At 45.5% G+C, this 24,799-nt stretch overlaps 1 protein-coding gene across 1 annotated transcript in view; it reads left to right on the top strand.

Moving 5' to 3' along the window:
- chd7 (chromodomain helicase DNA binding protein 7) overlaps positions 1-24,799 on the top strand; it is a gene marked incomplete at both ends in the record, with an annotated part of 54,459 nt that overhangs the window by 14,086 nt on the left and 15,574 nt on the right. Inside the window, 21 exon segments of the mRNA XM_080503717.1 lie at positions 6,750-6,894; positions 7,914-8,045; positions 8,504-8,569; positions 9,697-9,752; positions 10,832-10,946; positions 11,202-11,285; positions 11,390-11,527; positions 12,714-12,835; positions 13,484-13,727; positions 15,269-15,445; positions 15,575-15,718; positions 15,812-15,910; positions 16,027-16,228; positions 16,309-16,525; positions 17,610-17,805; positions 18,112-18,279; positions 18,430-18,609; positions 18,710-18,820; positions 20,033-20,244; positions 22,528-22,727; positions 23,198-23,357. Coding sequence (XP_080359843.1) covers positions 6,750-6,894; positions 7,914-8,045; positions 8,504-8,569; positions 9,697-9,752; positions 10,832-10,946; positions 11,202-11,285; positions 11,390-11,527; positions 12,714-12,835; positions 13,484-13,727; positions 15,269-15,445; positions 15,575-15,718; positions 15,812-15,910; positions 16,027-16,228; positions 16,309-16,525; positions 17,610-17,805; positions 18,112-18,279; positions 18,430-18,609; positions 18,710-18,820; positions 20,033-20,244; positions 22,528-22,727; positions 23,198-23,357 — 3,168 coding nt within the window.

Genomic DNA, 24,799 nt, shown 5'->3' with positions numbered 1-24,799 from the left:
ATCCCTTTAAAAAAACTTGAATAAACTTCACTCCTGTCGGGAAAAACCTCTAAGGGCCACGAGTTTCATTGCATTCTGTGGAGAAACGGGCCTGACGCTCAGGTTTTCTTGTGGCCTTGCAACACACGACTTCATGCTTTCTCACTGCTCACTGCACGTGGGGTTTTTTTTGTTTTGTTTTTTGTATGAACAAATGAACCACCACAGAGCATACTGAACCCTTCCTCTAATCGGTATACTCAGGATGTTGGGCTTTGTCTTAACCCTTTGAACGCAGGCTGTTTTGAGGTTTCCACTCCCTTTAATTTACAGCTCTGTGGCACTGTCACAGCCTCTTTCATGTTTGCAGATGTTTTTGCAAGAAGTTTGGATCAAAATGGCAGTAAATCCATTATCGATGCTGGTAATCATTTGAAAAGAGACGAGGCTGGTTGTAGCCTATTTTGGTTCATATTTTGATTCTGTCAATTTTGCATTGAATGTTGGCAGTTTTAAGTTTGCTGGTGTCGAGTACTGACACTGACATTGTTACTGAGGCCTGCAACAGATTTGATCGTTTTTAAATGGTTAAAAAAATGGCCCCTCATATTGAACCCCCGAAATCTAAAGCAGAAAACAAAACATTTGAATGTCAGATGTGGTCCTCAGTGGTAACGTCAGCTCTCCAGGCAGGAGTGTGTGTGTGTGTGTGACCGACCGACGCAGAGAGAATCAGGTGGTTTACTTGTCCAGTCAGCTCACTCCTCTCCTTTGACCTTGCCTTTTCTCTCCATCCTCCAGTTTTCTCTCGCGCTCGGTCACACTCCCTCTCTCTCCGGCTACCTCTCAGAGGAAGTACATCTATAAATAACACGCTCTCAGCTGCCACACCCTTCCCTCAGTGTGTGTGTGTGTGTGTGTGTGTGTGTGTGTGTGTGTGTGTGTGTGTGTGTGTGTGTGTGTGTGTGTGTGTGTGTGTGTGTGTGTGTGTGTGTGTGTGTGTGTGTGTGTGTGTGTGTGTGTGTGTGTGTGTGTGTGTGTGTGTGATTTGTTTGCAGTGCACACAAAGCAGTCCAACATGCATACAGGCCCCTCGCTTTGTGCGTCTGCAGACTTGTGTGCAAATACAGCCATTTCTGAGCACACATATGAGAAGTGTTTGTTTCCTTATGGCCTTGTTGTTATTTTTGTTGGGTGGGTGTGTGTGTGGAGGCTCAGTGAGATGACTCATCACGGCAGCAGGTGTCCCTTACACCCAACCCTTACTTTTTGTCTTTGTCTTGAGTTTATCTCATTTGCTCTCCATCTTCCCTCCACTTCCCTCCATCCCGATCTGGAAGAGCATCCCAACTTTGTCTTCTGGTTTGCACACGGTGCTGCACAGCTGGATGACACGTGCGAATACTGCTTATCAGTCATAACCGTATAGTAACCCCCCCTTAGTGTCTTTTAATGAGTGATGTATGGAATAGAAAAGTATCCTAAGGGGGTTTGTTTTTGGATGTTACTTTTGCAGCCAGGTTCTTGTTTCTATTTATTTACTCTGTAGATTGTAATTTCCAAAGGTTTTCCCAAAAGTTACTTTCTTCTGTGTCACTCACTTGCCTGTAAGTAGCACAGCCTTTCATCTGTTTTACCTTGCCTCTATATGATAATGGAATAGGTGTTTGGTCAGTTGAGTTTTTCAGTTTTGTCTAATTGTTCACACTAGTAATACATTACTTCTGAAGTCACAGAGCAATCGAATGGGATCATGTATGAGGTGACTATATTATAAGACATTGACAGAAAATGTAGAAATGTGTAAAATGGCAGTAGCCTACTATATAAATGACCAAAGCAACAGGTTCCCCCTTTAAAAGCGTTTACAGTACATTTGATGGCACAATGGTACTTTTCATTCAATTAGTGGTGAAGACTGCTTCGACATGCTTCAATATGTCAGAGCCTTCAGGAAATCGACAAAGCTCACAGAGGATGTAGCGGCTCTTCTATTGGCATTTATGTGCAGGAATGAAGCTTGGCATGTAAAAAGATGTGCTCTTGGTCCGGCGTTTTACTTTCTTGACAATCTGCAAGAATTGTTTAGGTGCATCGCTGGTGTCGCTTTGATTGTTGGTAGCTGCAGTCCCAGCGTGTAGTTTAGTGACGTGGTGGTCTTAATACTCCTGACAATGTTGAAAAATAATCTCAGGTTGTCTTTGATCGACCCTCTATGACGGGGGGCCTCAATTCTGGGCCCCGAGGGCTGATGCCCTGCACATTGTGGACGTCTCCCATCTGCAGGGCACCGGCCCTCGAGGCCCCGGATTGAGAACCCCTGCTCTCTGACTTCGGCTGTCTTCAAATCGTGTTTCCTTTCCATAATAAGACCAAAGACTTTAAGCCACGATCAAAGACTTCATGATTGACGACTTTCATCCGAGATGGACAAAATTGCAAAGAACGATTTCTTTCCCTACACTGACCTTTAACTTAAACGTTACCAGTGTTGTTCTCGCTGATGATGCTTCAATACACAGAACCTGCTGACGTCAAACTGCGTGATTTGCTGATGCTTGTAATCACACGCACGGCTGCTGAAAAGCAGTGGTTCTTTGTACTTTGCTTGAACTGTGATCAAACATTTCACTGTATGGGATATTCCAATGGCTCGTTGGCATCAAATAACACCAAGGAATTAAGTTATACTTAAAGATGGTTGACGAGCAAACCTGTTTTGGCCAGTTTCAGGCACGGCTCATCAAGCTGACAGTTACATGAGGTGTTAATAGCAGGACGACGGATCCATTGGAGCTGGAGGCCATCGGAAAGCAGTTGAGAGCACATTGGCCTGATAGATGTTTACCTCGACGCTCACAGGGTGCCTGGTGTCCCAAATGTCACAGCTGAAGTGTAATTCTGCGACACGGTGACTGTAGGAGTTCTGACTAGCTGTTGTCTGGCTATTATTTGGTGTCACTGGATGACGACTGCATTGGATTTTAAGGGGGACTTTGGGTTTTGTCGATACGGACGGTACAAACATGAAAGACTTGCCGCTCCGTATAGCATCAACGCTTTTGATGTTTCTAATTTAAAAAAAAAAAAAAAAAAAAAAAAAAAGATTTTCAGCAATATAGTAAATATTCATTTATGTAAAACTTAACTCTGCAGAAAGTGAGAGGTAGAGATGGAGTGTTGGAGAGTTTTCAAGCAGAGAAATGAGTGAAGAGCCGGGCTGTGCAGAGAGAGAGAGAGAGAGAGGTGATGGTGCTATTGAAGAGCGAGGCCATGAAGAAGCTCGGAGGAAGAGAGGGGAGAAGGCAGCCAAGTAGAGAAGTGTGTGCGTGCGTGCATGAGTGAGTGAGTGTGTGTGTGTGTGGCCAGATGGCTCCAGCGTGTGGCGACCAGCCAGAGGAACAGGTGCAGGTCACATGACCAGCCGTTACCACGGAGATGGTGATTGCTCTTGGCGTGAGGATGAAAGGAGAAGGGCCCCAGGGACAGAGAGGGGGTGAGAGATGTAGAGGGAGAGAGAGGGGAGAGCAAGGGAGTGAGCAGGAGGGAAGGAGGGAGAGAGGCGCAGAGCAGGAAGGGGACGAGCGACACCGGCACAGAGCAGGAGAAGGGGAGAGAGAGAGAGCGGGACACATCCAGGCTTACAGTATGCAGCAGGCGAGGGAAGGCGTCGCACACGGACAACACATGCACAACTTTTTTTTTTTTGCATTTGCTTTAATACGCAAGCAAGGTTGCACACAAACATCCCCTGAAAACCAAGAAATAACGTTTGCATTTCAAATACCTCCTGCATGAATCTGTACGGCCGACTTCTGATGACCGACTCCGTTGTTGATCCAGTTCCATGTTTGCAAATTAGCCGGCTGCCCTAATCCCCAATGCTAACGAATCTCTTATAAAACCTTTTTGCTGTACTCCCTTTTTTTTTTGCCTCGTGTCTTTATCAGCAAAGGGCAACGTACAAAACATTTTCCTTTATCGCCACCGGTGCTTGTTGTCTTTACTGTTTAAAGTGACAAACATCAGCGGTGGCAGATCCCAGCTGTGGCCAAGCAAAGTTCATTCAGTTAGTTTGCCCCACAAACTGGAGCAGAACTTCATGCTATGCTGGTTGAAAGCTGTTTGCCAGTACTGTTTTGCAGTTGGGATTTAGTGAAATATCCCCACCTTTTTCTTTACTACAACTTATTTTCCTTCCACAAATATAATTTCAATGATCGTCAGCAGATAACCGCCATTCCTGCTTTCTCCACCGTATTGTGCCACATTTTTTTGTTTAAAATAATCCAATTGTTTTCTTGATGTATATACTCTGGTGTTGTCACTGTTGGATGTTTGAGGGTTCATTAAATCACTCAAATGGAAAAGAAAGCTTTTAGTAGATTGCTTCTTTGTTTCAACATTTTTCTTTTCAATTGTTTTTCCACAGGCCAGTTGATTTAACTCGTAAGTGATGCCACATTTGTAAACCAAACCCGTGTTTGCAGGATGAGCAGCAGAGCTGAATAACTGGGTGACGCCCATAAAATGAAAAGCCTAAATTTAACTGACAAGGCCTAACGGCTTGTTCTGCTTTTGATTCTTGTTCAGTGGAATGGACGATTGAAGTGTGATAAAGATATTGAAAAGTTAATAATTAAAAAAAAAAGAAAAAGAGGCGTCACCATAGAAATGTGGAAGGGCTGTTTACAACCGCGGCCTGGCAGCTTCTCCTCATGCTTCTCAGTCTCCTGATGTACTGTGGCAGCAGCTGAGGCTGGGTTTTCTCTTATGGAAGTGTCTTCAGGATTAACCGTGTGTTTCATACTCCAACACTGGTTCCCTTCTTCAGGCTGGAACATACTTGCTGCTTCGCGCGTCCATAGACCACTCAAACGTACGCGTGGAGCACAGACACGCATTTCCAGGTTTCCAGCCTCGTCCCCGACCGCATTGAAGTACTTGTTCTTTACTTGTTCCCAAGTCCATTAACCCCATTAGGGTTGCATGTGAAATGGGGAGGTTAATGATGATGGTCAAACATGGCGGAGCTGCATAAACGTGGATTTATGGAACGCACAGCTCCTCTTCGCCGTCGCGGTGAGAAATTAATACTAAACAAAAACGAGCTTGCACCGGGAACCAAGCCTCAAAAGAGCTCGATTGAAAATATAAACACCCATTGATTTAATATTATATAATCTCACAAAGTTGCGTATTAACAGAGTAGGCAATTTGCTTGCAGAATTCCCTCCTGGATTTTGCTGCAGCAACAGTGTTTGATGATGTTTGAATTCTGCCTTTTTTTTTTGAAGAAGAAGAATTGTGTGAATGCTGAAGGCAGTCACATTAGTGATCTAAATCTTTATTATTCTGACCTATTTGCCACCGCGCTATATCTTCTGAAAGCAATGCATTACTTAGTCTGTTTTAGTTTGTTGTGCCTTCAAACCACAATGACATCTGAAGTCTTATTGGAGATGTGACTTTTGATTGGTTTATCCAGCTGTCTTTTTAACACGTGTTGTCAATACACATGCATCATTTTTAAGGTAACGCAGCAGGAAGTTTTAGTTCCAAATATCATGACAAATAAACAGACATAAACAACAGAATCCCTCTGTCTCTTCCCATCACCTCGGACACCCACCAGCCTGTTGAGACGAACCCTCTGTGGGTGTCACATTATTGTACATTTCCACTGCTTCAGCAGCCCCCAAAGCATTTTACATTCTTGATCACATTCAACCATTCACACACACACCAATGGTGACTGCTGCCATGCAAAGCGCTCACTCAATCCATCCATTGGGAGCAATTTGGGGTTCAGTGGAACAGAGGCAGGGATATAGACAGGAGGAGGTGGGGGGATTGAACCTGCAACCGAGAGACGACCAACTGAACCACTGTCACTCCAGAAGCTCATCACCTCCCAGGCCTTGAAGCTGTATATAAAGAAATTCTGATGGATTTAAATGTGTATAAATAATTCTAGTTCTGTAACTTTCTAAAGCTAAATGAAAACACAAAGTAAATGTACAATATGTTACACGATGGTTTCTACAGAACCACTGCGGATATTTCAACGTACTGGTTGAGCTAAATTTCCCCATTAAAACTAAACTTAGCTCTCTTTCTTTCTCTAAACATCTCTTGTGCAAACATTCAATCCGAGGCGCTTCTCCTCCCCGAGAGCTTCAGTGGTTGCTGGTCTGAGCGAGGACTGAGGCTGGACGAGAGGCAGAGGAGGGCTGCTGAGTGTCCTCTCACCTCAGTGGTGTGAACGCACACACACTCACCAGTGGAGCCAGCTCCTCTTTCTTTCCATGCCAGAGATTAGAGGAAGCCCGGGGGCCTCTCAACCCCTCCCCCCTTCACTCTCTGGGGCCTCTCTCCCTCCCTCCCTCCCTCCCTGCCTCCTACCCTCCCTTCCTCTGTCTGCCTGTCTTGCTCTCTCCATGCCTCCCTGTATCACTCTTTCCCTGGGCCCCCCTCTCTGTGCCTGTATCTCTCTATCTTGCTCCCTCTCCCTGTGCCTCCATGCAGTCTTTCATCATATTAACCCCCTGTGTGCCAGAGCCTCAGGCACACTAATGATTTCTAAATGGGTAAATCAAACATGGCGAACGCCCTGGGACAGATTCAGGCACACACACACACGCACACGCAAATCCATGGTCATCTGTGAAATAGGTAACTAGAGAAATGGATTCTGTTAGATTTTTTTACACTTTTTCTAAATGAATGAATTTTAAGTTTTGGTTTTTTCCCTTTTTTTCTCTCCCCAGCAGTAAAAAGGTGGAGTCAGAGGGCGGATCTAGCGCTGCTAAGAAAGATTCGAAGAGAAAGAGAGAGGTATCTGCGAACAACGATGTGGAGGTGAAGTCTCCTCCCCCCTCCCCGCCCGAAGAAGAGGACGACGACGGTGTTCAGGTGGGAGACCCTGGATCACAAAGTTTCTACATTTTGGTTTGTTTTGTTGTCTTTTTCAACTTTTCAGGCTTCTAGAGAAGCGGGAGCTGCTGTGGTGGCCAACAACGTTTCTGTCAGCTCTCCAAAAAGCAGGCATCCACAAAATATTTTCAGATCTTTCAGTGTGGCGGCCTGTAAAAGTGGAGAGCACTGAGCCCGTAGGCATCTGCTGTTTGTGTTGTATACCACACCTTGTTGACAGCAAGCAGACGAGCTCTCCGTCAAGTTCATATCTTGCATCATCAGCTACTTTTCCGCTGCTCCACACTTTTTATTTTATTTTATTTTTTAATCACATTTTGAATTCCAAATACAATTTAACTCCTTGCAGGGTTTTTTTTTTTTTTTTTTTTTTGGTTGCATGAAATCATATAAAATGCTGGTTATGTGTGGTTTGGAGAAACAAGCATCGCTCTATAGCGTTTCCCTTTCAGGTTCATATTTGTGTGGAAATGTGATTATGTGGGCCAGGAGCAGAGTCGCATCTGGTTATTAAGCTGCATAGTATGTTGCAGCTCTATCTCAAATAGGAAAGTAACTTAGCAGCTGCATGTCCTTTGTAGTCTGCAGGCTGCTACACTTTGTCTACACTCTTATAATATGGCAACATTTTGAGCCCAACAAATTGGGTGATGTTGTCCTCAAAGTCAATATGGGGAACATGCTGGACCATATGGAACAGAATAATGAATAATGAAATGAGGTCTGTTTCTTGGAATGGCAAAGCCGGTAAATGATAAGCACACATGGCCCTGTTCTTGTTTCTGTTTTGGATTTAATACAAAGTAGTAGCGTACTTTTTGTGGAGGTAATTTTCTTTTACCTCCACAAAATTTTTGTTTGAAAGCTCATAAGCATTTAAAATAAGGGATGAAACGGTTCACGGGTCACGTCTTTGGATTTTACGGAACGAGTACCCGGCCCTTATGGATGAGCAGATGGTTTAAGGACCCCCTTCTCTTTCTCTGTGTCGATATCAGAAGCGTCGTTCCAGCCGGCAGGTGAAGAGGAAGAGGTACACGGAAGATCTGGAGTTCAGGATTTCTGAGGATGATGACAGCGGAGATGACTCGCCAACGCCAAAATCCCCATCGGCCTCATCACAACAACAGGTGGCGTATTATTTCTGTTTTTGAGTTATTTGATCTACTTAAATCTGGTTTTACCTCACTGTTCACCTGGTTCGGGTTACTTCCTGTAACCGTCTCAGGTTGTGTTGGTGATCACAAGGTATATTCTTCCAGTGAGATTTTCTACATGTATATACTGTCCATTTGCAGGGTAATTAACAAAAAGGCTGTGATGTAAAATGTTGATGCACGTATTTAGTCTATAAAAAAGGCTTTGACCGATTCTCCTGAATCCTTAACACAATGAATTGGCACCCGTGTTTCATTAAAAAACAAACAAAATGCATTGTTTTGAAGACAAAGGTTGATCATCGTGTGTTAAATGATCCCTCAGTGTCGTTTTTAATACAGAGAAAATGTGTTTTAAGACTTGTGGTATCAGACAGGTGATGTGTAAACAGCCGGCAGCGAGATTAACACTCTGTTTTGTGTGTCTCCAGGATGTGGCTGAGGCTGAGGGGCCTGTTGTGGAGAAGATCATGGGCTTACGCACCTCCAAAAAACAGGTAGGATGCAAGTCGGCACTCGGCAGGCGCTGAACACGAAACACACAGAGATCCACACATGGACAGACTGGCCCGAGTCATGGTTTACGTCATGTGATTAGCCGCTCCACAGCTGGCCTAAGCAGATTAGACACACACACACACACACAGTTTATGCGACACATTCACTTTGTAAGCGGCGATATGACTTCTTGTATTTCAATGTGTGTGTGTGCGCTTGCAGCTCGTGTGTGTGCGTTTCTGATTGATTGTTTGTGTGAGTGTGTCGGCCTGGCTTTGTTTTATACGCCTTGTCTAAAGAAAGCTCATCCCTGAGCCAACACATGCACGCACATAGTCACCAGCCAACTTTCCTTTACTCACCAGCTGCCAATGGGTTACCTCCCCCTGCTCACACACACCCCCACGTGCACACGCACACGCACACATAGACACCCGCGCTCTCTCACGGCTCCATTCAGACTTGACCCCGGGCTTGGCACACAGCCAAAACCACAACGCCAGCTACGCCAGACGCCAAGCTAGCGTTTCCTCAGGGTGTGTGTGTGTGTGTGTGTGCGCGCGCATGTGTGTGTGTGTGCCTGTGTGTGATGATTCATGGCATTACAGTAGTAGTATCAGCATGGCGAAGGAAGTGTGCGTCTTGCTGCAGCAGTAGAGTAGTAAATGGAAGTGAACGGATCAAATGGGCCAGTGTTTCGGTACTTCTTCTTTTCAAACACAAGCCTAAATGTGTGGACAAAACACAGCAAATCCTTTCATGGTACGCAAGCTTGGATTTGAGCTGAAACTGCTTATGTCTTTACTGACAAACAGACTGAAATTTGGACATTTTCAAGCTATTCTCAGTCCAGCGCCATTAGCATTCGGCCTCTATGTAGTGGCCAAAATGGCAAATAACTGATACTGACGAGACATAAGTGAAACAATGGAGTGACTGGACGTGAGGACGTCAAGCAGAGGGAGAATTCAGTGTTGACTGACATGTTAGTGTGAAACGAGCGCGCAGGCTCCTTCTGTGCCACTTCACTAATTCTACCACATGTTGTATAACAATGACGAACCACTTCTGCTCAATCTGCCCACTACGTTTGCTGTGATTATTAACCTGTTGTTTCCCTTTTCAGCTGGAGTCGGGGGAGGAGGTGGAGGTGGAAGAGTTCTACGTCAAGTTCAAGGGCTTGTGAGTAGTAGCTTTGGGTTATTTTCCCCCTTTGCTTCTCCACCTCTTGTCTCTCACAGCAGGGCTTCCTCTCTCGCTTTCTCTCTTTTTTTAATAAGACCTATTTATAAAACACGTCGGGGTGTTCGTTGGTCTTTAAGTGTGAAAAGCTCTGGATATTCAGCCATCAAGTCTTATTTGGTTTTAGACCCTGGCTGACTGCTATTTGTGCATCAGTTACAACGGTACAATTGCACCGTGTCAGTGGCAGGCACTGGAAGTGTAAGGTTGCATGGTCAATCATTTTTTAACTGTAGATATTCTGGTTTCACCTCAAGCCTACACAGAGTTGCTCTTTATACAGGATGGCACGTTTTAACAGCATGTAGCAGAAAGTGTTGTACAGGGCCTAAATGACTGCATTCATCCGATTCAACTCGCTTGATTTTCGCTTGTTGCATTAATGTGAATCTTAGCGAGTGACATCACACACAGCTGCGAGGCAACAGCTGCGGTTGTATTGGAAAAACAATGGCACATCATCTTTTGTATACGTTTGGCAGCAGCTGCAGTCCTTGATTAAATAACTAATATAAGCATCCTTTCATATTGGCAGACTGCACAGGGTTGCAACAAATAAGTTATTGTGTTTGTTGGTAGTTTGATGTGTGAAAGGCTGAGAACAGAAGTCTCCAGATGTGTAGCTTGAGCTCAAACTATATTCAGTTTTATCCCCAAACCACTCGTATTTAGTATGCTGTCGTCGATAAATACGATATTTTCTGTAAATTTTACGTTTCGGTACATTTTCTGAGACGGAGGTTGTGACTGACTTCAGCTTTGACTCAATGTCAATTTTGACAATCTGTCTGCATTTATTCAAACCACACTTGGATAAAACTGCTCCCCGGATTGTCGTCATACAGCCTCCATGTAAAAGTGAAAACAATTTATTTAGCAGCCTGATTGGAGACGTGACAGATTTGTTTTTTTGCTATTTCAGCCTCCACTTCCCTTTTCTCACCCCACTAAAGTCTGAACATCATCATTCTCCTCAAGCACGGTCTGACATGAAGCATTGTGTGTTTCTCCCGTCTCAGCTCCTACCTCCACTGCCGCTGGGCAGACCTGGAGGAACTGGAAAAGGACAAGAGGATACACCAGAAGATCAAGAGGTTTAGGGCCAAGCAACAACTGAACAACTTTATAACTGAGGTGAGACCTGAGCTCTGCTCTGCAGCCAGTCCAGCACCATGAAACAAACTGCTCCCAGGGGTCAAAACAATTGACCAATGGCAATGGCTGTGACTTTGGCTGTAACTTTCAAGGTGTCCAAATCCGACTTGGATATCTGCAGTCCTCGATATTGGAATTAGACTTATACCACTGACATGTTGAAGCACCTTGAACTTGTTGGAAAGTCTGACAAAATCTTCCAAACACACTTGTAATATGTCGCCTTCTCTCCAGATGGACGATGAGCCTTTTAACCCGGACTACGTGGAAGTGGACCGTGTCCTGGACGTCTCAGAGAGCACAGATGAAAACGGAGAGGTGCTTTGATCTCCGCCGCGGCTCTGGGCCCCCCCGCTCTCTCTGCAGCCTCTCCACGTGACGCACGCTCACCAAACCCCCCCTCTGTTCCCGTTCGTCTACAGACGGTGACCTTATATTTGGTGAAGTGGTGCAGTCTGCCCTACGAGGACTCCACCTGGGAGCTGAAGGCCGACATAGACCAGTCCAAAATAGACGAATACGAGCGCATAGCGGCACGCACACCCAACACTAACAAAGTGGTGAGTAGCGGCGTGCACCCACAGACGCTCCGTCTTTCTTTGGGTGCCATTTGTCTTCTTGCCTCCTCCCAGTAGGCGTGTGCGTGTGTGTGTGTTTGTGTGTGTTGGCCTGCTGCCTGAGCCTTCCTCCTCCAGATTTACAGCTCCCTTAACTGCTCTCCACAGGGCCACGTTCTTGTGGTCTTACACACTCACTCACACACACACAGTCACACACGCCCCGCTCTTGTGGCCTGGCCAAACCACTAACAGTGTGTTTAATGCTGAACAGAAGCAGCTGACTGGCTGTGGTCTTTGCCTCCATCACTCCCTTCCTCGCTGTGTGTCCATCTTTTTTTAACTACTGCCTACTGTTTCTCCTTAAGGGCATTGGTAGAAATTCTCCATCATACAGCGGCTGTATTTGGAGGCGGCTTTATTTTTAGCCTCTTCGCACAGTGTGGAGTTCAAAAAGATGGACTCTCGGACCGTTGAGCCAATTTCCAGCAGACATCCATTTCCCCTGGAGTGTGAATGCCACAGTTTAGGGGTTTTTTTTTCTTCCTCAAAGCGAAGACATTGTCCCATATTCAAGATCCTGAAACTGCTGAAATACATATGAAGGATTGAAGCCTACTTTATTTCCAGCCACCTGGGTCTTTTAGAGTCCTCTTATAAAACTTAAGCCACTTCAGCGGCCTTGTGACCTCTGATAGCAACATCCCACTGCATGTTCCCCGTGCGTGTGACATAAGAGGCATCACTGAAGGTGCTGTGTTTTGAACTCCCAATTTTTCAACATGTGGAGGGTGATTATTGCTCAGGAATGTTTGTTTGTAACTCTCATCCATAACAGGAAAGTTAAACATGGTGCTGCCTCCCACACCCTCAGCTGCCTGAGCATAAAGCTCATTTGAGTCACATGTTTACACTGAGAAAGCCCAGTTTACTGTAAACTGTAATGCAAAAAAAAGGCACTTCTGAAACATCAAACATTTCAGAAGAAAGACAACGCAGTCACTGTAGCCGGAAGGTGTTTCTTAACCTTGTTTGAAGAACATTGAAACACAAAATGACTAATCAGAATCATTGTTTGAATTCATTAAAGTCATTCGGGCAATTAGCTTTGTCGTCTAACAAAATCAACATCCCTTTGAATTGAGTGTTTGTGGCTTAATACCTTGAAATAATTTCTCCCTGTGTGAAGGATCGACCTCCTGCGGCCGACTGGAAAAAGCAGGAGGGCTCCAGGGATTACAGAATCGGCAACGCACTCAGGGAATACCAGCTCGAAGGCCTCAACTGGCTAACCTTCAACTGGTACAACTCGTAAGTCACCATTAATTGTATTTTGTTAGAATTAGTCCCTAACTGCTACTGTCAGCCTGTGCATGTGATAGCACCTCATTTAATAGGCTTAAGTGGACATTAAAGTGAACATTAAGTGGCCCTGTGGCTTACTGCTGTTTAAGTTTTCCCATTGGCGCCATCCATGCCTGAAATGTATGCTCCATCGGTACCATAAGAGCCTTTAGAATAAGATCTCCACTCACTAGCACAGATAGAATCAAATTAAAGTGCGAGTACATTAAAATGTCTGTCTGTTGCTTTTTAATTTTTTATTTGCTCCACAAATCGTACTGTTTGCATGAGAGTAGCAGTTCTCTATATGAAAGAAGAAAAAAAATTGGTCACATACTGGAAGGATCCAGTCAAATCTCAGAGGAGGACAAGTCGGCCACTATTCCAGCCATTTTCCGTCTTGTCTCCCACGTTTTTTGCATTAGATCACTCAAATGGAAAATACTTTGCCTCATCCCTTCGGAAAAGCAGCATTAATAAGCCAGGAGGAAAAATCCTGTTGTTCATAGGAGCCTATTGACTTGAGTCACGTAAAAGTGGTGGAATGTTGCCTCGGGGCCACAGTGCAGGCAGGGTTCAGCCTCTAACTGGGGTCCACGTCCTCCGTCCCCACAGACGTAACTGTATCTTGGCTGACGAGATGGGTCTGGGGAAGACCATCCAGTCCATTACATTCCTCTATGAGATTTACATGAAGAGCATCGAGGGGCCGTTCCTGGTCATCGCCCCGCTTTCCACCATTCCCAACTGGGAACGAGAGTTCAGGACCTGGACCGAGCTCAACGTGGTGGTCTACCATGGCAGCCAGGCCAGCCGGAAGACCATTCAGGCCTACGAGATGTACTACAGAGACGCACAGGTAAAAAGAGCCTTCATGAAAAGGTTGATTGAGAATTTAACCATAAGTATTAGTTTAGAGTTTATGAAAGGTTCTGTTACAAACAACTTAATCACATTGTTAAAACCAGAATGGTATACGGGAATAAACAGTAAAACACATACATATAATTTAGATTTGGGGTGAAAATTTACATCAATCTGCTCCTGGCTGAAATATTTTTGTTAAAAATTTGGGTTCAGTTGCTTTTCTTCTGTGATATAAAATAGTATTGAATTTATTTATTTATTTTTTAATTGCACACCAATTGTGAACATTTGCCGAGCACTGAATTCGCCCTGAACACAGTTTTAGATCAGACACTGAGGCACAATATGATCTCGCTGGAAACGTGTTTTTAAATTGCAATACAATAGAGTGAAACATGCTGTTTGCATGAAATATAGCTACAGGAGGGAGTTTAATGATTTCTGCTCGATAATTTTAGAATAAACTGATGTAAAGCTGTGTTCACCTACCGAACTACTTTATCAGCAGTTCCTTTTTTTAATAAATGAGAAATTGGTAATTGAATGTGGCAGCTGTTCGATAACCTGTACTGCGGGATCTCTTCTGTGTGGATTGGCACGCTCGTTGCCATTTCAAAGTTATACAGTCAGTTTGTCATGTTTTTAAAGGCTGGGCAGGGTTGGGTTGTTGGTTTTAGTCCGTTGAACATGACTTACAAAAAATATTTCTATGTTCCTGGGAAGCTTTAATTTAAAAAAAACAAAAAACAAACTTGGCACAATCCCAGGAATTTGTAAACGTGCATGTGTGTTTTGATACGATTAGCAGGTAAAGCGTTAAACAGACGGTTAACACAGACGTGAGATTAGCGCGTGTACTTTCCATTACACTTTCTCTCCGGGAGGATCATGTGGGCACTCAGTGGGCGGAGGAAACTCGATGCTGTTGTGTGAGACAGTCAGCAGATCTGAACACCTCCTCAGTCGAGGGGAAATCTCCAGCCAGCTTGGGATGGACATTGCTCCTCTGCTGCATAAGCTCTTTACCGTCCTGTAGCTGTAAGCCATACTCTGTAAGCTCTTATTGCACAGTGCTGCTAACATCTCCGAGTGTAACCTTCGCCACAGCCGGCCCGTGAAGAAAATAAGCTGGAGTTGCAGTGTGCTTGCTAGCTGCTTGTTCCTAATCCAAGCAGAGGTAATCCTCAAGGTCGCCGTGGAGGAACGTTGTGTTCTTTTATCTTCCACCACTTGTGTCAAACACACACAACACGAGATAGATTCTGGTAGATCTGGGGTTTGGAGAATACTCTCCAAATAAACCCAAGGTTTGTTTTTCCTTTTTCGATGGAAATTGCCTGACATTGTGGGGGAAATCTACCAACGAAACTGGCAAATACCAGAGCTACCTCACGACGGCCGTGGCCACACTTTACACCATTTACTTGCAGCTCAAACCATTTCTCTCAAAGTCCCACCAAGTAAGATAATAAATGAAGAGGCGACACTCTTCCTATTGACCTTCATGCTTCCCTCCTTGTGTTGCCGCTCCAGGGTAAGGTAATAAAGGGAGTGTATCGGTTCCACGCCGTGATCACCACCTTTGAGATGATTCTGACCGACTGTCCGGAGCTCCGCAGCATCCCGTGGCGCTGTGTGGTAATAGATGAAGCACACCGCCTCAAAAACCGAAACTGCAAACTGCTGGAAGGACTGAAAATGATGGACATGGTGAGTGATGTTCTGTTCTTTGTTTCTGCGTATCATTCTCTTCCTCAGTTGTTCGGGCCCTGTTGACACATCCTGCTTTCCTGTTAGAGATTCTAAATTTGTCTTTCCTGTCTCCGCTCTCTCCTCCAGGAGCACAAAGTTCTGTTGACCGGAACTCCTCTCCAGAACACCGTGGAGGAGCTTTTCAGCTTGCTCAACTTCCTGGAGCCTGAGAGATTCCCGTCAGAGCAGACATTCATGACTGAATTTGGAGACCTAAAGACTGAAGAACAGGTACTGAGTGCAGCTTTGATGCTGTGTAAACAGAAAGGTGCGGCACTGTCCTTGTGTGTGCGGCATTTAAAGATCCCCCTCTGTGTGTACTAGGTTCAGAAACTGCAGGGCATTCTGAAACCCATGATGCTACGACGACTAAAGGAGGATGTGGAGAAGAACCTGGCCCCCAAAGAGGAGACCATCATTGAGGTGAGACAAACACCTGGAGAGAGCAGGAGGCGTCGCAAGCAAACAAAACATAAACCTCACTGACCAAGAATTTTCTTTTAAAAAATGAAGAAAAATGACTGAGTTATTATTTTAAGGTGGAGCTGACCAACATCCAGAAGAAATACTATCGGGCCATTCTGGAGAAGAATTTCTCCTTCCTGTCCAAAGGAGGTGCAGGAGGAGGAGGAGGAGGAGGAGGAGGTGGAGGTGGCGGCGGCGGTGGAGCGAACGTTCCCAACCTCCTCAACACCATGATGGAGTTGCGGAAATGCTGCAACCACCCCTACCTCATCAATGGTGCGCAATCAACCCTCCGCTCACCGTAATGAATGACTGTCTGCCTTCTATCCTAATCAGCCCTCCGCTCTCCTGTCTAGGAGCTGAAGAGAAGATCATCGAGGAGTTCAGGGACTCGCACGGAGGCAGAGCAGACGTGCCGGACATGGCGCTCCAAGCTATGATCCAGGCCGCTGGCAAGCTGGTGCTCATTGACAAACTGCTGCCGAAACTGAAAGCTGGTGGACACAGAGTTCTTGTTTTTAGCCAGATGGTTCGCTGTCTGGATATCCTTGAGGACTACCTCATCCAGAAACGGTGAGACTTGGCACACATGAGCATTTCTGAAAAGGCTGAAATGAATTGAAGATTTTTTTTCTTTTCATAATTGGTATTCTCACTTATGGCACCAGAGATTTAGCACTTGAATTCACCCTAACCCAAAAAGACCCGGTGGAACACACACACACACACACACATTCTTCCTCTTTGGCCAGTGTCATGCTATTACGGAAAAAGTGCCGAAATGCAGCAGGAGCTCTCTAAATACATGTTGAAAAGCTGAAATGATGCTGCATCTTTGTGTGGAGGGAGAAGCACGTTGGGGTCGTAAAGGGAGGCACACAAATGTTTTTCATGGGGTTAGTTACACAGCTGCCCAGCTCAAACTGCACCTGGAAATTAAATAAGAATCTCATCTTCAGTGTTGTTTGAATTGCAGAAGAAAATATGCCGAGTTGATTAAATGTGTATCTGGCACGGTGAAACAAACACTGTAAACTGCCAAATGTTTTGCACACCTTATTTGGTTTGGAAAATGTTTTCTATCAGCAAAAACTGGTTTTCAACTTGGTACAGAAATGAGATGCGCTAAGCATACTTCCACTTTCTGTTCTGACCCGTCAATAATTTACTCCTTATTAATCTCGGTTAGCGATAGCTGAAATATTTCCATTTTGAACTGGAGCCACGTGCAAAAATTAGCCCAGCAGCAACTCCATCTGGGTGAAAATGACAAACTGTTCGCTGGAATGTTTTGCGCACCGAGCTTTGGTAATAAGAAACAAAGAGCAGAGATGACAGGATCCGATAAGCTTAGCGGCTCTGTGTATTTTGCCAACTCAGATGCTTGCATATGCAACGAGATGCTGCACTGAACAGCCTGACTGACAAAACTGAGAGCAGCTTATCAACAGCCGGTCGAGATGGTTGAAGCACAACAGAGCAAAGAGAGGATCTGCATTCCATTGGGTTCACTTTAGCTGAGATGTTAAAATATGCTCAGACTGACTCTTAAACTCTTGTTTCAAATGACAGGTTGCACTTGACTTTTCTTCTTTTTTTCTTTTTTTTAAGCATGAAAACAAATTCACAGAAAATGGTTCCACTCTTTTTCACCCAGCTATCCCTACGAACGTATCGACGGCAGAGTCCGTGGTAACCTGCGGCAGGCCGCCATCGACCGCTTCTCCAGACCGGACTCGGATCGTTTCGTCTTCCTGCTTTGTACGAGAGCCGGAGGACTCGGCATCAACCTGACCGCTGCAGATACCTGCATCATCTTTGACTCCGACTGGAACCCTCAGAACGACCTCCAGGTAGAAACCCTCGCCGGGCTTCACCGGCAGCTTGTTTTTCTACTCCGTTTGTGGTGCCTGGTGCAGAGCTCTGCAGGGCACTGCCAGCCTTCTGGGTGGCCAGTTTGAGGCTGAGGTTCCTCTTCTGCTTGACGTAATGACTCTGCCAGCCACATTTCACTCCGGTTCACTGGACCGTGTCATTAGTCCTCTGCTGTAACCCTACATCTCCAGCTGAATACACTCTCACAGAGCGAACTGGAGCCGGTGAGAGGAATACCCAGTTGTGTAGGATTGTGCCGTATCTCTAAACGCATCCTCCTGCAGGCCCAGGCGAGGTGTCACCGTATCGGACAGTCGAAGGCGGTCAAGATCTACCGTCTGATCACCAGGAACAGCTACGAGAGGGAGATGTTTGACAAGGCCAGCCTGAAGCTGGGACTTGACAAGGCTGTCCTCCAGAGCATGAGCGGACGGGAGAACGCCAACAGTGGGGTATGACCCTTGACTTCATTTGTTTTATTAAGCCAAACTGGTTTTCCCCAGCGGACAATCACTCATCTTTTCAGACTGCCTCCTATTGTTCCCCCACCAAGTTCTCGCCTCCAAAGATGGATGGGCTAAAGGCTTGTGTTCTTTGTCCAGGTCCAGCAGCTTTCAAAGAAGGAGATTGAGGACCTGCTGAGAAAGGGAGCGTATGGCGCTTTAATGGACGAGGAAGACGAAGGCTCGAAGTTCTGTGAGGAAGACATCGACCAGATCCTCCAGAGGCGAACCCACACCATCACCATCGAGTCAGAGGGCAAGGGTTCCACTTTCGCCAAGGTGAGAGATTCACCCCCCCCACCATCTCGTCTCGAGCGTGTGAAGGCCGCGTTGTGTCAGCAGCTGGAGCAGAAGCGGGATCTCCTTTGTGTCTCTGCAGGCCAGCTTTGTCGCAACTGGAAACCGAACAGACATTTCCCTGGAGGATCCAGACTTTTGGCAGAAGTGGGCCAAGAAGGCCGAGCTGGACATGGATGCCATCAATGGAAGGGTACTTACACACAGAGACGCACACGTGTAAACGACACGCAGTTACTGTAAATCTAATATTCTGCACTCTAAGAACCACTCAGGTTGGTCGCCATAAAACCACCGAGAAGCAATCACCACACCGTGTATGTAAATATTTTGTATGCATAGTCTTACAAGCACACATGGTCTTGGTGATCCCCTTATGAAAACGGGGCTAGTGAAGGTAATTAGTCAGTGCTATCGCCACAAACTAGGAGGAAAAATGTGAGACAGAGGACAGGAGGGGAGCAGACCGAGAGAGGGAGAAAGAGAGGGAGATTAATATTGACAGTTGGGAATCTCCTCTCTTCCTTAATTACCCATGTTTCCCTGCTCTCGTGTGTGTGTTTGAGCGAGAGAGAGTAAGCTGCTTAGCTCCACTTAACAGAGCGCAGATGCCTGGAGGGTACAGAGATATCACTTAGGCTAGCGCTCGCTCACACATACACACACAGAAACACAACCACCGTCACATTCTTGCACACATTCAGCGCTCTGCTAACCAGCATCTTTAAATTCCTCTTTCCTTTCCTTTCCTACATCCTCAGCTTCTTCTTTTTTCCCCCTTTGTGTCTTTCTCTCTCCTGATGACTTCTTCTCTGCTGCCTCTCTTGTGGAGGGCCCTCCACTGGAACACTTAATCCAGCTCTGCGAGCCTGAATACGGCCCGCTCCCCTGGGATTTCTTATTGTGTGATGTTAAAATGGAAATGACTGCAGCACTCTGTGATAATTGTGGAACTAACTACTGCCCTGTTTGCGCATATTAATGGAATTGCAAGAAGGAGGGGGGAAAAAAATCAAATTAATTGAACAAAAATGTAATTCATTAGACAACATAATTAATGCCAGTTTATGTTTGAGCTCGGCAGCAATTTTCTCAGTATCTGGAATGAATCGCGGGGCCAAATATCCAATTAATCAGATTTGGTCCTGAGGATGCTGTGTATTCACAAGGTTCACACAAGTCAAAGAAGTCGGCATGTACAAGGTATTTATAAATGGGAGAAGGCCACTTCAGGGGAATGAAACAGAAGGTACTTTGCATATTGTTATTGGTAGATTTGACACCATCTGTAAGGGAAATTCAGCTTCCAGTGAAAAAAAGAGGGCTGGGTAAAGTTAATGCCTGAATGAAAAGAAGCCGTAAAAGTACTTCATCTGAAGCCTCTTTTGTTGAATGTTATCTCCAGAACACGCTGGTTATCGACACGCCGAGGGTGAGGAAGCAGACGCGGCACTATAGCAGTGTGAAAGAGGAAGAGATGCTGGAGTTCTCGGAGCTGGAGAGTGACGACGACGAGCCGAGCAAACCCTCCACCAAACCACGGCGGCCCCAAGACAAGGCCCAGGGCTATCCCCGGTCCGAGTGCTTCCGAGTGGAGAAGAACCTGCTGGTCTACGGGTGCGTTGCTGACTATTGGTTTCGCAGAATCCACGTCAGCCGATTAGGAGTTTTTGAAATGCGTAACCCGGAGACACACGGACACCATTCTCCTTGTCGAGTCCGACGTGACCTAAATGCATTTTAAATAATGCCATTGTTTCCTACTAAAATCTATCCTAATTTGCAGAAATGTGGGACAAATCATACATGCAAATTTTATTCTGGGGCTTAATGGGCTGGTTTGGGTTTAATATGGGAAAATACTGTATTCCACTTGAAAACGCCTGCTCTATTAGCAGTGATATTTATAACTCCACCATGACTGGAACAGAGGCGTCTTGCTGACGGGTTCACATCCAGACTATCACTTTTTCAAATATTATACATTGAACAAGGAGACACTTTTAATGACTGAAAATGGAGGAAAACATATTTATGGTGATAATTATTTGTCTAATTATCAAAAGCAAACTGGCGAGCTATAGCAGCCTCATAATTTGAACTGATATGCGAGTGCTGCCCACAAGAAAAACCCATTTGTTTACTAATGTTGAGGCTGAATCTTTATTGAACATTAGTATCTGCGGGTCAATCATGCAGTTGGCACAGGTATTTCCCAATGAAGCGGACACGGACGTCAGTAAGTTTTTACTGAATTAAACGTCTTAAATACACGCGAGGAGAAAGAAAAGCGAGCCTGGTTTGGGTTGCAGTGGATGTGCAGTCAGGCTGGTGGGTGGAGTTCATCGCTCAGTTAATGTGTGCATCTGTGTGTAAAAGAGCACGCCAGGTAATGGATGCAGACCTGCACATGGAGTGATTTAGTAGACAGAAATCTCTGCAGTCAAGGCCATTAACACACACAGCCACTAATCAACGCCGTCTCTAAACACACTCGTGCGCGTGTGCAGACTCCAGGCATGCTTATTCTGATGCACACAAAGTGGCCTTGGAGAGCAAAGTGTTTAGCTCACACACACACACACACACACACACACACACACACACACACACACACACACACACACACACACACACTTTAAATCCCATGAAATTCACTTTGCATGCATGCATTATTTTTAATTTTGCTTCGTCTTGCGTTTTTATTTCCTCCTGAAAATGTGACATTCAGATGCACCCCCCCCCCCCCCCCCCCCCGTGCTGATTAGTTTGCGTGGAACCTTTCGTTTGACTGTTTGCTATTCGTTGCAGGACGTCTCCCCTCAACTCGGCCAGTAGCATCCAGCAGAGTCACAAACACGGGCGCACGACACCAACTGACACACTTACTACAGACAGTGATTAACCGGCGGGTCCCGTCCATTTTCATGGCTGACTTGCGTGACGTGTGTGTGTAAGAAGAACAGTGGTGCTAGTGAGATGTCAGCGTTGTTATTGTTACAGTCTAGTCTCGTGGCCCGAGGCTGTAGGACACAAAACCACACTGTCTGACTGGGCCTGTCCTCTCCGCTCAGCGCGCTGTTGTCTTTTCCCATCATCCGCCTCTCCCTCACTCGCCCTCGCCCACCATTTTACCCTTTCTAAAAAGGTTCACAGTAACACTGGCTGACATGGTCGGCTGGATATTGGGACAGGGCAGTGGAGGAGGTTTCAGCCGAGGACAAGACAGGCTGAAGGATCTCGGGCGCCACATCAGCCTTTAGGGTCGCTCGCTCTCGCGCTGGTGGTGGCAGGGGGGAGGAGGGGGGCTGTGAGCCATGAACACACGCACACGCACACACGCACCCCCATGTGGCACTAGTTAGGGTGCCAGTAACGGTTAAATCAGCAGACTGGTTAAAATGTGCAATATAATGAGAGCCCAACACGTGTGCGTGAGCGTGTGCCTGCCAGAGACACGCTGATGTGTGCTTGTGTATTTTCCTGATGGATCAGGGTCATACGAGCCATTAAATGGTGAAGCACAGAATTACAACCTGCCTGGCTAACTTAGTGAAATAATTGCCACACACAGGAGAGCGTCTGAGACCAGAAGCACAATTACTGACATTCAAGGGAAAACCTGCTTGTTTGCTTTGCGCAAAGGAAAACTTATTTGTTTTTAATGTATAGTTTACAAACTTCAGATCAAAGAAAATGTAAATATATATTAATATTAATGTTTGTAGAAATATTGTTCCAAGAAGCAAATCATTTCACACCAAGTGAAAATATTGATGACCTAACTTTAAAGCTGTTTGCTTCATTTGCCCCCTCAATTGGTGTTTTTATTACATATATGATTGGGACGGAATATGTGCACACATTGATGGATATGGTTCTTTTCCTCTTTGCTCCTAGTTGGGGTCGGTGGAGTGACATCTTGGCTCACGGTCGCTTCAAGCGCCCCCTGAAGGAGGCCGACGTGGAGACGATCTGCCGGGCCCTGCTGGCCTACTGCCTGCTGCATTACCGTGGAGACGAAAACATCAAAAGCTTCATCTGGGATCTGATCACACCAAGCGAAGACGGGACCACCAAGACGCTGACCAACCACTCTGGTGACGGCACACTCTATTACACAGCATATAATGCCAAACGTGTTCTGCCTTCCGGTTGTCTCACCACACATAAGCGGGAAAAGCAGATTCTTGCAGTCCAGTTGATCACAATATTACATGATCAGAAAACAGTATGAACACAGAACTATTGCCGGCTCTTTCTCATTATAAATCAAAACTTCTAGTTTGAGGTCATTGTTCATTTATAAGAACACAATTGCTTTCTACTCAATGAAGTCATTGACACGGTCAGAAAGTACCTAAATGCTATGAAAATATTAGAACGCAAAGTCATGAAATGTTAAGTTTGGGTTTAAACTTCACATTCTGGATTCAAGAACGGAATTGTAACACAGTATAGCCACTCCATACTACGGTATGGTTGATACAAGCTGTATCAAGCAGGTGTCCACGTATTGATTTGGGGACATTAAACATCTGTCTCACGTCTGTCTTTGTTCTCTCCCCAGGCCTCTCTACTCCTGTTCCCAGAGGCAGGAAGGGCAAGAAAGGGAAGCCGCAAGCGCTCCCAGCGCAGGCTCCTCGAGCCGACTGGCTGGCCAGCTGCAATCCTGACCACTTACTGCAGGAGGACAGCTACAAGAGACACCTCAAACATCACTGCAACAAGTAAGGCGCCATCAAACCTTCATCTGAAACACTGCGGACACGTGGAGCTCGTCGGAGTGACAGAGATCCTGTTGGGAGAACATGTTTTATTTACGTTTTTCAGTTTTTCCTCTAACTGTCCACTGGTTTTATGATTTGTTAAACTGGTCTACAGTTTTCAGGATTGTTTCCTGCAGCAGCCTACACTGTAACCAGTCATGGTTCTATGTTATTTTTTTTCAGTGATTTTATTCCTTCTCGTGAAATAAACTCTACTAAGTATCCAGCAGAGCAAAGACGGTGCAGGACAAGCTGTTGCAGAATGTTGCAGAGCCGTTTCTGTAGCAATAGTTTGCTAAACAAACACGTCTTTATGCCACCTCGGCCGTCTCGGTGCCACTCGCCAGCTATCGTCAGTTTAGCAAATGTCTCGTGCTCGTCTTAATGGATCATGAGGTAACACCAGAATGAGACGTATTATCAGAGCGACTCGGGTCAGGCTTCATCATTTACTACGGAGCAGATGTTTGATTTGATGACCCAACCTGCTGAATAGTTGTCTTCCTCCTCATCTCTGGTCATTTTCACTCTGATTTCAACCCAGGTCTGTTGTTGTAAATTTGTCAAATGTCAATGCGTCAGACGATATATATTCAAAAAGTTCATTAAACACATCCGCTTTATTGTGAAAGGGTGTATTGTCTGTGACATTGTGACCTGCCGTACAGTAATCCAAACATACAGCGGTTTTTCAAATGGAAAGGGGCCTTTAGTACAAATGCAAACTGCATTTTAAGTCCCTACAGTGTGAACAGTTTCAGAGATGTTGATGAGCGAGGAGAGCAAGCAGAAGTTTGGGGCTTTTATTAAAGTCTAATCTAATTCTGCACAGACTTTTGTTTGCGAGAGGCGGCGCGGGACGTTGGATTCAGCTTTAGAAATGCTGGTTTTTACAATGCGAACAATGTTTGTGCAATTACAATTGATGCACTCAGGAATAGCGGCTTTGGATGTTTTAATTTTTATGGGGGGGGGGGGGGATCCACGTGGCTGGACAACTTTATAACTGAAGTGGATGCAGCTGAAGCGTAGCAGGAGGACGTTTGCATGCCAAGGTCAATGCTGTTTTCATCGAGCACATGAAATGGATGTGAGGTTGCTGACTTGTCTTGCTTTTTCAGTTTCGTTATGCAAAGTGTGTACAGAGATTTTTGACACACACACACACACACACACACACACACACACACACACACACACACACACACACACACAAGCCATTGCTGTGATGGTTATTAAAATATATGAATTTTAATTGAATCTGTCAAATACATATAGCGAGGACAGACCTAAAATTAGGTGTGGACAGTTTAAGGTTCAAACTTTGCTCAATGTAGGAGTCTCCTGTCTGAACACACACACACACACACACACACACACACACACACACACACACACACACA

This window comes from Blennius ocellaris (assembly GCF_963422515.1).
Source record: "Blennius ocellaris genome assembly, chromosome: 10".
Taxonomy (NCBI): Eukaryota; Metazoa; Chordata; class Actinopteri; order Blenniiformes; family Blenniidae; genus Blennius; species Blennius ocellaris.
This window is presented reverse-complemented; position numbering and strand designations above follow the sequence as displayed.